Consider the following 12,903-nt stretch of genomic DNA (forward strand, 5'->3'; position numbering starts at 1 on the left):
TCAACTACACATGAAGTTTTGGATTCCTACAGCTGGGAGGACAGATACTATCTATAACAGTAACAGTTGCCTTCAGGGTTACAGTTGCCAAATACAGAGAACCCTAACTGGTATCACAAGAAGCCATGACTAATATGAGTTGCTGTTACAACAAGAACATTGTAAATCACAGCATCTCAGACTTCTCCTGTCTATACAATGGTATTTGCACACTATGGTGTTTGCTGCCCACTCTCAAGAGCATCATCCCCTCCTACTTAGGAGGAGCAAAAGCACTGACATGTTTTCAGGTGTTTACTGCTATGCAGTACTCAGGTCAAAGGTGTTTTTTTTTATGCAAGGAAGTTCAAAATCAGCTGAAGATTCTTCAAACAATTACAGAAAGTTATTTCAGAAAGTTTTTTAAATAACTTTTATTTAAAAAAATGAAATCATCCCAGCAACTGCATGCCTGAATTCAAGTTAAAGGCCAATGTTTCTACGACAGATAAAGCTTGGATTTTGCACAAAATAAATACATCTACTGATAATGTTCTCCAGCACAAAAACAAGCCTATATATAGCCCATCAACACCACTAAGGCCTGTTAGCTGGCAAAACTATCTTCCAGCTAGAAAGGAGCTCAAAAGTTCTGTGTTATTTTTGCAGTTGTCCTCAAGAAAGCCTATCAGTGAAGTGCCTTATTGAGCCTACCTGGGTTGTGTTTTATCACATTTCTCAGGGCCTCCAGAGCCATTTCAACTCTCCGTAACCGATCTCCATGTTGATTGGACTCTACTTTTCCAGTCTGTGTTATTGCCATTAACGTATGAAGGTACTGTGCTTGTGAGCCTATGTAATCCAAGAGGCTTGCAGCAAATGCTTTTGGAAGCTTTGAAGAGATGAGAGCATTTTAAGTTGTGATGCAATAGTATTCACACTAGAAGTGAGTGTAGCAACACCACTTTTCCCACATTTAATAGTTCATTCCAAACAGGAAGCATTTTTTCATCATCTCTATAGCATCTGAACCACATTAACCCCTTTTATATGTTAACACACCCTTAGAAAGCCACTTGAAGAGCACTTTAAGATGTAGAGTTGTTCATAAGTATAGATGAACAGCAAAGCCACTAGGCAGAATCACTTCCTCCTGGAACTAACAATTCAACCTGAGTATCTGCAGTGAAAGCTTGTAGAAAAAAGGCATTAAACCATCCAAAGCAGCACATCTTACAAAAAACTCATCATTCTTTTAAAATTTATTCTGCTCCAATAGAGAGACTTCCCATAACATGCTGATCACGTTGGACATAACTTCCCTAAGATTTATTATTCTCTCCATTCTGTTTGTGCTGACAAGGAGTAGCATTTCAGATACTAATTGACTAGTTTTTAAGTTCAACAGAAAGGTTTTAGCTAAATCTCTCACCTCTAGTTGGAAGGTAGGGACTTCATTGTAGACTCTAACAAAAATCTCTCCCACAATAAGTTCCTTTGCATGGTCACTAAAGACAAAGTCAGATCCATAACTCTTGTCACAATCACCCTTTAAACAAATAGACAAGCAGCACAAGCTCAGACAGCAAATAATCATGTAGAAAATATAAAGTGATAACCTGGCTAATTAGACAATACTAATAAAAGACAGCTTTAGCAAAAAAAAAAATAAAAATCAAAAGCCCTTGATACATTGAAACATTACAACTAGTAATGATCGAGCCCAGGTTTTTTGTTTAAGACTACTGAATGAAGAAAGTCATTTAGGAGTAAACAATGGATACCTGCATTAACTGTATGACAAAAGGATGCACCGAAATATGAAATAGCTTTAAATCCCACTACTAATTTTTGTATAAATTGTTAATTTTTGAAGTAAGAAGCATCTTACTCTTTTAATCATGCTTTCTTGTTGAGATTCCAAGAATTCAAGTAATTCAGCTCTTGTCCCGTTGTTCCAGATCAAGTAGGGGTTCTCTGTGTTACTGTTAAGCATCTTCAGAGTCTAGGAAAAAACGAATTTACGTGATCTAAGCTTACTCTGCATAATAATCCAAAATAATGTTTTAATTAGCGTTTCATGACATAAATTAATCCTATCTCAGTAACAGCCAGACTAATTTCATAAGCAGGTCTCAAGTGTCAAGCCTTCCACATATCAGAAAAGCAGTACATTTAAGTTACTTTTTAAAAATTATTATTTTATTCTGCTTCAATCTGCAGTTCAGATTCTCCTATTTTTGGCAGTAAGCAGCATCCCTATTGTAGATAACTTCCTCAGCACTTTTAAGAAGTTTAGACTTCACTCTCCATCATTATAATCCTTAAGCCATCAACACATTTAACTCAATTTCTTTGCTCCCATATTTGTTTTAGGAATCTTTTCAACAGGCTGTTGATCCTGTCCACTGAGTTTGAAAGCAAAGAAGTTTTTGTCGCCATTACTTCAACTGCAGAGGAAAATTGCTCTGTTGTTCTCTGTACAAGGCTGGTGTTCAGAGAGCTCTGTACTTTAAGTCAGAAGTGACTAGTTACTCCTTCCATAACTTGATAGACAGTGTTTTGACCAACAGATGCTTACCTCAGTAGCACTGACCACAGCAAGTTTCCTTGCAATATAGGGTGTCAACATTCCAGCCAAGCTTTTCCTGATGGCTGGGTTTTCAGGTGTAGCTTGTTCTTCAGAAAGATACCCTCCAAGACGACTCAAGGCTAACAGACTAAGTTTAGCAAGGCTATTTGCTACCTCCTGAAAAAAAAAATAAAAATACAAGAACAGTTACAAGAGAACTAGAACTAGCTGGAGAAGAATCAATAGCTACAGAGATTTGTCCAACACTTCCACACCAAAATGAAAAGAACTGGTGTTGCCTATTTACCTGCATTGCTAATTATGCACTGATGTCTAATAAAGCACTAAAAGCTACTAGGTGAACAGCAAGACATGATCACTGTTGCAGGCCTAATAAATATAGACAGACATAACCAGAGTAGGAAAAAATGGGTCACTAGGATAAGCTGAAAGCTATGGAAGCCATTTAGGGTAATAGCTTCTGATCAGAAAATGGTTCCTGCCAGCAGCCAAATTCCAGTATAAGCCTTTCTTAACAGCAGTACAAGATTTAGTAACTAAAATACTGTTTAAAGGTCATCTCATCCAGTAACTGAGAAAGAAACATCCTACTTAGAGGATCACTTCTTAAGGAAAATAGTGCAAAGCCACTTACATATCTATAGGCCAAAGTGATAATGCAGTGCTAAAGGAGGTATTTTAAGTAAGTTCATGGTATCACTAGACAACCCTTTCAGCTGAGCCTCCAGAGAAGTTCTCATAGCACAAGTTAACCTTTTTACTGTTGTCTAAAATCTATTAGAAACCATTTTTTTGGCTTTAATGTTTGTTCATTTAACTCTACGATGCTAGGAAGTATCTGAGTATGCCTGGTTTTTGTTAGTAAGAGATGGCAAGCAACAAGCCGTGTCTGAAAGCCTGCACCTTGTTAACATTACCTGGTGATTAGAATCTTCACTTTTCTGAATACCACTCTCTTCCAGTGTATAGTCATAGTTGAAGAGGTAACCCAGCAAGTACCAGAGAACTCCAGCTTGGAATAAATGTGTTTGCAGCCAATAATCTAAGGCAAAGGAGCTAACACACTCTACTCCCAAAGAAGCTACTCGTGGTATGTTCTGCGGGAGGAAAAACAAGTTTACTTCAGTACTTGTAACAAACAAAAGCCAACTGGCTGCCTTACCAAACAAAGATTTAAAGACAAAACTTTTTAAATTCTGCAGCATTGTCTAAGCAGCAGGGAAACAAGTGAACAAAACACTGGCACTCAAAGACAGATGCCTGGTAGACAAGAAACATGTCTAATTAGTCAATCCTTCAGTAGAAGAGTCTTTGAATAGTTATTTTTTTAAGACTAGAAAAGAGTGTTGAGGAAATGGTGGATAAACAATTTAAGAAGGTGGCAGAGATTCCAAGATTAGTGTTTTATGGTGACGCATTCTGCAGGGACTACAGAATAGGCATGCACCTAAAGTCAAGTATTACGGTCTGGTTTAAGTTCTTATTTTCACTTACCCAACAAGAAAAGTTGGAGATGAGCTTGCCATTATTAATTCACACAAAATTAAGTATTCATATAACATGACTTAAGAGCTAAACAGCTCAAAAACTTCTGTTCTCAAGATATTTTGCTGATTTAGGAATCTACATCTACATGTACATGTAAAACTAGTATCTTTACCTTTACTATTTTAACGAATTAAACAATTCAGCTAGGCATGATTAAATTAAGAGTCAAAAATACATGAACCCTAATAGCAACTGCATTTTAAGTCCACTAAATGGATTCAGATACAAGCATTAAGAACAAGAGTTCTACATCCCACAGTGATTAACTGGGATCTTACAGAAGTGATTGATCATTTTTTGCAACTGTCTTATTTCCCCTAAAACCAGAACATTGCCCTAAACATTTAATAGTTAAATATGCATTTAGGAAAAGGAAGAGAGCTCTTACCTTGCCATAATACAGTAACCTACAGAGATCCTTAATGATGTTAGGCATTTCTGTAATCTTCTCTCTGCACTCCTCAAACTGAGCTGCCACACTGTAACATTTGCTAACATGTCCACACACCTATTAAAAAACAGTATTTTATTGGTACCAAATGAAACCAAAATGTTTACTTTTTTTTTTTTTTTTTTTTACTTTACATATACATACAATTACTCAGAAGGTTGATACAAACCAGAGTTGCCACAACTCACCTGTACAGACATATCATCTGGTTTACTAGAACGAGTCAAGACTGCCACACAACGGTTAAATGCTTCTTGCAATACCTGTGAGGATTGGATGATGTGCATGTTCAGTCACAACAAAAACTAATAAAGTAAGTCAGAAATAAAACATTAGCTGGTAAACCCATTTATAATGGCTGAACAGAAGCCCTGTTTGACAAATAATCTGTTGCTTGCTCAAACGCTTTGCAGGGCAAAATTCCTTGTGAGTGCTGGTGTTAGTATTTAGTGCTTCATGAAAGTCAACAGCATTCACATATGTAAACTAATATGTGCAATGAAAAACCCTTCTGCTGAATGACTTCTCACGTTATTCTTCCACATACAGAACAGAGAAGCTTTCAACAGAATTTGGTAGAGAAGCAGATAAACATATTTCTGTTGCATAGCTGTTTGATAAGCTAACTACAAGCCTAGATCTAGAAAGGAATATACTCTGCAAGAGACTGCTCTAACTGCATCCAGGAAAGAGAAAGTAGAAATGGACTAATGCTTCAAGACAACCAAGAGTGATTTCTAAATGCATCTGATGTCCTATGCATTAAAGGGATCTAGAATTTTCATCTGTGCAAGAGTTAAGACTTCAAAAATCCCCTTCAATAAGTTTCTTTCAACCTACCTCAATTCCATTTTCTCTTCTCAGTTCTTCTGCATTTAATGCTGAACAATTGACGGTATGAAAAGCAAGTTCTGTGGCAGCAGGCAACAGTGGAGATTCTTTGGAAAACAAGAGGTCATCTGACGTTTCAATGGTGATAGTCTTAATCAGCATAGGATAGCCTGCATACTTGTAAGGTTTCAACTCTGAAAAAGAAAAAAAGTCTCAAAGTTTGCATCTATGCAAAGTCTACATGATTAAAAACACCATATAATTATCAGTGGAACATGTATCAGCATTCAAAGACCAGGAATCAAAGACAGCCAACACCTAGGATACCTACAGCAATATAGAGTAGTCCACACAATTTGACTGCTTGTCACATCAGACTGTTCATACTAGAAGCTGACAAAAGGTCAGGGGCAGACTCACAAAAAAAGCTTTTTCATGATTAAAATAACTTATCCACAGCTCACAAAGCCCCCAAGCTAATAGCCTTCCAAATAGTGTCTGCCCCCAGAGAAACATCTGTACAGCTTCGTCAGCTACAGTTTTAGGCCAGTGTTTAACAGTGAACCTGTAAGGACCTATTAGTATAACACAGCAATTGTGTTTTCAATTATGGTTTTCATTCCTGGAGTGTTCAGCAGGGATGAAGAACAATACTGTGAGCAAACCTAATTAAGTCTACTCTAACATCAGTGCCTCCACACAACTGACAAAGCTATGATTGCATATGAGGTTTTTATTTTAACGTACTGTAACACACTTACGCAGCAGAACACTTCTGGCTTTGCATCGCTTGGGCATGCCAGCTGCCAGCGAGGGTATAGCTAGAATCTAGGATTAGGGTACTTTACTCCCCCTCTTTCTCACTTGGGCTGTGGAAGTAGTGTTATAGCACACCCACCTAGGGGTCTAACACTAGTTAGAATTTCTGGAAGATTACACTTGTGTGGTTCATCAAGCGAGACGAGTCTCAGATATACCCTGAATCTCTCATCTAGGTGAACAAATACTAGTGAGGACTGTTCTGAAGAGACAAAGAAGTCAGTCTCAGTTATGTATGCAGGAAGATTCAAACTTACTGTTGTAGGAGCAGAAAAATTCAAAAAACCTATTTAAGCTTTTTGAATTAAGCTCTATTACAGATTTTATTTCATAGAAAAAGCCCCCTACCATAGTTTATAATGCTGTGGCAAGCCAGAAACCAGATCAATAGAACACAGACTAAACAAAATAGGAGATTAAAGTTGACAGCAATGGCCACTAAAGACATTTAAAATATTCTTCTGAGATAACATGCCCACCTTCCTTATGCCTGTTGAAGAGAATGCTTTGAGTTTTCAAGATCAAGATGATGTTTTCAGGATCTGGCCCATCCACCACTTTGGCAGACTTCGTGCATAGAAACTCATATGCTTTATTAACTTTTTCAAACATATCCTGCAAATAAAGATAACAACTCCCAAATTACTCTAAGTTTGCAGCATTCGTTTATACGCAAGTAAAATAAAGTATTAATCATAGTGCTAGATTTATTGCCTTATTAAACTTTAGAAAATACTGAATAACGTCAAAATAAGAATACTGGTTTACAGATCAGTTTTCTTTTCTGAACTCCACCATAGGAACGAGAAACTAAAATCAATTCTTCTATGACATGAAAATAAAGTTTGATTTTAAGAATGGCAAAGGATTCAGTCCATCTTCGAAAGGGAACAATTAGCTTATTTATATCCTGAGTAACTGTTTAAACTAAATGCTTTCTGAGATGTTTTCTGATCTGATTACAGTAGATTTTACTGTGGAAATCCTACCATTCTTTGAGTGACATCAGTTGAATACTACTACAGATAAGTAATTTTTATACTCTAGGATTCACGTAGGACTTAAGTTTTCACACTCACTTAACTCCTAAGTGGGAGAAAATCTAAGAACTCTTAACACAAGCAACAGCTGAATTTGTCCCCATCTTATTAACACCACAGATATTTTGTACATACCCTGCCTTCTGGATTCTTGTCTGGGTGGTATTTTTGGGCGAGTCTGAAATAGGCTTTCCTGATCTTGCTTTCATCATGCCTGTGAGAGAACAAGTCCCATTACACTGAGTAACATAAAAAACAAAAACAAGAAGCCTGAATTCTGACAAAACTATGAATGGCACTGATTGTTAATTAAGTTAAAACTACAAAGCTCTTGTATTTTAATTTGAGAATCCCGCTCCATTAACTGAATGGAAGTACTCACACAGCCACAAAATAGAAACTAATATTAATATCTCTTGCGCAGATATACTAACCAAAAGCAACTCTAAGTCACCCTTGAATGAAGGGTCTAAATTTAAAGCTAATAAAAATGAACAGTAACAATTAGTAGTCCAGACACATGAGCTCACGATTTGTAGTAAGTGCACTGCTCTTGAAGCATAACTACAAAGTGATGTCAGTTCTCTTATAGAGGCCTGATGTCAGAAACAAGTGGCAAGATAGGAAGGGAAAAATCCCACTGCTATCATTAAAAAAAAGGACAAGATCTGGCAGGTGGAAGGAAGGAAGATTAGAGAAACTGAGTTCTACTTTGAACATATTCAAGTGCTGCCCTCTTTGCTCGTTATGAGTTAGTCTAATGTTTATCCTGGAGAGCAGCCTAGTGAATGCTGAGAGCTCAAAGCATTTTTCCCGGTTTCAGTTCATCTTAATACTTTACAATTATTCTCTCAAAGAAACACCAGAGCTGAATTTTCAAGCTTTGTTTCTTCTTAGAAGAAAGCACTCTTCTGCTGTGAAAGTAGGTGCTAGACATAACTAGTATCACTAATTGGTTGTGAGTACTGAGATAAGAAAACTCAGTTTCAGTGTACAGACATTATGTAACTGCAGTTATACACCACTTGATATACTGAAAGCAACTTACTGTCCTTGTCCTTTGGGAAGGTTAAGAACCTCATAAGCATCATCTATTGACATCGTAGGTGGCTTCTTTTCTACTTCCTTCTTCCAAGCTTCCAGGGTATCTTTCAATAGTTTGACCTAAATAATTACAGTTTATTAGTGTTTCATTTATACCGGCTGTAGCACGTCATCTTCTACAATGAAGCGCTGCTTTATTAAGGTACCCTTATCACCCATCACCCTAAATTCAAAGACGTTTTAACTAATCCTCTTACTCATAGTAGCTATTGTTCCCACTTCACTCAGGTAAGAATCAAGACTTGGCTTCACTGCAGCACTATGTTTTATTCAAGATTAAGACTGCCTCAAATTTAAAATATTTTTGTAAGTCACATTAGAAAAGGTAAAAACGCTTGAGTGTTGGGCAATTTACACCTCCATATTAAAAAAACTGCAAAGCTGCATGAATACATGAAGTTGATTAGACAATCAGACAGATCTAAGACCACTGAACTGTACCAAGATCTTACCAGTTCAATTAATGTATTGATATCAAGTTGCTCAGTTTCCTGTCCAGCACAGAAATAAGAACTAAAAAACATTCAAGGCTCATTGAAACACTACCTGAAGTTTGTGTACTTTAAGTCAGTACATGAAGAAATACTTAACCAGTGGCTGCTACATGGCATGAAGACTATTTTGCTTTGACATGAAATTAAACATATTTGCTTACAAACTGAAAGACAGAATTAATTAGTTATTTGTAACAAACCTAGCACTTGATTTCATTAAGTTGTTAGGACTCTGAAAGAACAACAGCTGAGCAAATTCTGAAATTCTTCTTACTTACTGGATCTTTAATTGGCCAGTCTGGAAATCTGAGTGTATCACAAAGATGCTTCAGGTAATAAATATTACAGAACAGTTCATTTTCCAGTTGCGGATAGTTGATAACTGGGATAGGACAGTATTGGTAGAGGGCCCTTGTATTGCTTTGAAGACGAGGGGTGAAGTCAGCGAGATGAGCAGCAATCTTTTCTATCATAAGACGCCTGAAAGTCACAAAGTTTGGTTTGACACTTGCCAAGCACAGTCCTCAAAGAAGTGTACGTGTGTCCACTGATATATGCCACAAACATTTTCCCCAAATAGCCTGCCAATTTACAGAAGAGATAAAGGCCCTATTCTGTCATGAAGACATTTTAATGCCTAGAAAGTTCCATTTATTTTAAAACAACCTGAAATGACATTTTGCCCTCCCTCAGTATTTCTTTACATTTTGGAAGACCCTAAAAACATGCTGTAATGTTTACCAGTATCACCAATCTAGGAGATGCACCTCTAACAAGTACAGTAAGTACAAAACAGTCTACATAAGTAGTGAATTCTCCATTCATGAAAGGAACTTGGTCAAGTATGACAGAGGTGTATGTAAAAGGCTTTTAGGCATTCAGTGAAATAATCCCCTTCTCTCTGCCAGTTTCCACACCTGTAATTTTTGATAGAAGCAGAGGACACTGCGGGATATTGCTCTTCCAGAGGGCAAATGGAGGGAAGCAACGGAAACACGAAAAACATGTATTTTAGACCTTCTGTAGAAACGTTAAAGATAAGACCACTTCAGCAGGTTTACTTTTTCAGATTTGTCTCTGACAGAAAAAAAAAATTACCTCATTTCATTGCTCCAAATTGCTTCTGGAGTGTCAAATTCCCCAAGGAATATCTCAGAAAATTTTTCTGGCTCATAATTTTCTAAGTAACACACCATTGCTTCAGGAAGAATATGTCCAAGTATACTTCTTTGAACTATATCTTGACTTTTTGTCTATGGAAAAAGATGACATTGCCATCTCAAAGTTAATCGTATTTTCAGCCTTTCCAACCAACTTAAGATCTAGAAGACCCTCCCCCCTTTTCCCTTACAGTTCTTAAATTCTGATTCTTAAGAACTAAGAATAAGCATGAAGTACTGTTAAAGCAAACAGGTGGTTTACAAAACTATTTGGAAACAGAGGCAGTTATTTTCATGATCTACTCACTTCTTCAGACTTGAAACCTTGTTTTGTATGTGTGTATTTCAAAAACCTACAAGAGAAAGAGTAGTTATTTAAGTATACAAAGTTAAAAAAGTATCAGTTAAAAACAGATCTGAAACCTTTGAAAGATAAACAGACCAACAAACTCCAGCTGGCAACTCTCATGCATTAACTTTGAAATGAAAGGAGTAACAGCAACCACTGAATGAATCTCTGAACCAAGACCATGAATTCCTTGGGAATCCCACCAAATTAAGTTCTTCCACATGTAAGTATTGCTTTATGTTCACCATTTCAGTTTGTGAGTCTTGTTCCAGAAAGTTTGTTTCCTCTACATCACATAAAGAAGCTGACAGACAGCCTTTCCCTACAAATCCTGCCCTACATCATTACATCACCATTTCATGAATGAAATGAGATGACCCTTCCCTCCCTGTCAGGGTCACAAGCAATTCATTTCGTTAGCTGACTTGACAGTGTTGAGGTAACTCTCTTAGAGGGTGTTTGCCTACAGTCTCATGGTGATTCTAACAAAACACACACACTTCCAGGAGCATTTAGAGCAGCACTCCTTCTGAGCACAAGAAGTCAAGGACCATTTTCATCCTTTTTCCTCACCTTGCAATAGGAAGTACATTGGAACCCGTGTACATCATGATAAAGAAGAATACTCCACTCAAATAGAAACGAGGTAACTGAGGGTTATCTTGCATGATGTGAAACAACAATATAGCGACTTTTTCCACAAGGATAGGATCAAAAGTCAGTAGCAGCTGAAATAAAACACAAGCATTTACATTAGCTGCTTAAATAGTCTAAGCTACCTACCAAAATTCCAGTTTTAATGAATTCAGTATTGGGACAAGGAAGCCAACTCAAAAATCTCATTTAAGTTCAAAGTCAGACTTTTTCTCATTTCAATGTGTTTTTTTAGAGCTGCTTACCTGAGTGATATGAGGAAGGCAAGTACTATCTGACAGCAGTCTTTTCACTCTAGGCAAAGGTCTTATAATAGCATTGTCTTGATCCCTAAAAAAAATAAATTGGTACAGGAGCAAGCAGAAACATGCCTTTTCTCTTTAAAGAACAAGCAACTTAAGCAATCTACTAAGATCAGATTCAATGCTTTTTAAAAAAAATAATCAGACTTTAAGTGTGGTTTAATACCATGCATTAACTTGGAAATAAAGCTTCTTTAAACAAGAACCTGTCTGTAAGAATAAGACTGTTGCTGTGCATTAGGAACGCACCGAGCTTGTGCATGTGTCCTTGCAGTTCCTATCACAGTGTTAGTATTGTCTCATTTACAAACCATTAACCCACAAGATTAATTACTACTGCAAAAATGATCTTTAATACAGTATACTACTCGGGTTCTAAGAAAAGCTTCAAGATAGAAGTTGCATTTCTACATCTGCACAAGAAAGTTAGCCACCTCTGCTGAAAATTAGTGTTTACCTGCTGGGAAAATATCCACACATTGTGATGAGCATGTTGAGTATAAGCGTAGCAAGGTCAGTCTCATTCAGCACAGCCTGGCCACTGGCAAGCAAGCACCACTTCAGCTGAGGGATGACTTGTAATGGTCGCCAGCCGTCCATACCTTGAGCCCAGCAACGTGTTTTTGAAGTCAGCTTTCCACTGTCCCATAGTTCCTGCATCTATTTCAGAATTACAGGTTAGTTGATTCAAGCACTCAGAATCAAGTTTGCTCCTCAACATTCACAATCAACACAAGCTTCTAACTGCCACATTGCAGACGTTACCATAGTTCCATGCAATTCTAACAGAACCAGTTAGTAAACATGAAGTATGTTTACAGATTGTTGACAGGTTGAGCATGGCAAAACTGGGCCACAAGGGGGTAGACAGCATTACCAAAGGCATTTAACCTTTCACACGCTGTTGGCAAGAGTTACTGAGGTATCAGAGTGACTGTTAGTTTAATGGCACTGGTCAAGGCTTTTCTGGAGCATTTCAACAGACAGGAAAAACATTTAATTGATTTTTTTTGAACTTCTGTCCCAGTTTTCTCTCTCCACTCATCTAAAAAGGCTGTGTATGTAACAGGAGAACGACCTATAACTTTGTTAGAAAAGCCATTTCACACGTGCAGCAACTGCAGTACTGAGAAGAGCTTAGACCACAGAAAACAGGTTTGTGCTCAAAGAGGAATTAAGAATTTAAGCATCAGAAGCTCTGTGCTACAACAGGCAATTGTTGTAATAACTGCTACACACAGTATTTGGTTCAAGATTAGATCTTTGGTCCCATCTTCTCTATACCTTTTATCAGACCTGGGTCTTGGCACAACACCAAATAAACATCAAGATGGAAGTATCTTCCATCAAGGTCAAGTTAGAAGCAGACAGGTACCTCTTGAAAGCTGTAAGGACCACTCCTTTCTTTGTCAGCATTGCCAAAGTACCATTCTTTCTCACTCTCCCTCTTCATATCAGGCGCCGCCTCAATCACATTGCTCTAGAAGTTGATATTTATAGGATTAGCTTCAGTGCAGCTATTACATTTCCACAGGAAATATAAGGACATTGCTTTGATTTTCAAGAATTGTCTTCTTAG

General features: G+C 37.3%; 1 protein-coding gene across 5 annotated transcripts in view; it reads right to left on the reverse strand.

Annotated features, from left to right (window-relative positions):
• DNAJC13 (DnaJ heat shock protein family (Hsp40) member C13) overlaps window positions 1-12,903 on the reverse strand; it is a 54,374-nt gene that overhangs the window by 10,819 nt on the left and 30,652 nt on the right. For all 5 annotated transcript variants that reach the window (XM_072033403.1, XM_072033401.1, XM_038174286.2 and 2 more), the window contains 18 exons: window positions 12,700-12,804; window positions 11,782-11,984; window positions 11,268-11,352; window positions 10,942-11,096; window positions 10,327-10,372; window positions 9,958-10,112; window positions 9,138-9,339; window positions 8,310-8,425; window positions 7,397-7,475; window positions 6,701-6,836; window positions 5,412-5,596; window positions 4,760-4,834; window positions 4,509-4,628; window positions 3,490-3,669; window positions 2,561-2,728; window positions 1,871-1,984; window positions 1,412-1,528; window positions 694-871 (listed from right to left, as the gene is read on the reverse strand). In XM_072033403.1, the coding sequence (XP_071889504.1) occupies window positions 694-871; window positions 1,412-1,528; window positions 1,871-1,984; window positions 2,561-2,728; window positions 3,490-3,669; window positions 4,509-4,628; window positions 4,760-4,834; window positions 5,412-5,596; window positions 6,701-6,836; window positions 7,397-7,475; window positions 8,310-8,425; window positions 9,138-9,339; window positions 9,958-10,112; window positions 10,327-10,372; window positions 10,942-11,096; window positions 11,268-11,352; window positions 11,782-11,984; window positions 12,700-12,804 (2,419 nt within the window). The remainder of the gene's footprint in view (window positions 1-693; window positions 872-1,411; window positions 1,529-1,870; window positions 1,985-2,560; window positions 2,729-3,489; window positions 3,670-4,508; window positions 4,629-4,759; window positions 4,835-5,411; window positions 5,597-6,700; window positions 6,837-7,396; window positions 7,476-8,309; window positions 8,426-9,137; window positions 9,340-9,957; window positions 10,113-10,326; window positions 10,373-10,941; window positions 11,097-11,267; window positions 11,353-11,781; window positions 11,985-12,699; window positions 12,805-12,903) is intronic.

This window comes from Anas platyrhynchos, chromosome 2, assembly GCF_047663525.1.
Source record: "Anas platyrhynchos isolate ZD024472 breed Pekin duck chromosome 2, IASCAAS_PekinDuck_T2T, whole genome shotgun sequence".
NCBI classification, from domain to species: domain Eukaryota; kingdom Metazoa; phylum Chordata; class Aves; order Anseriformes; family Anatidae; genus Anas; species Anas platyrhynchos.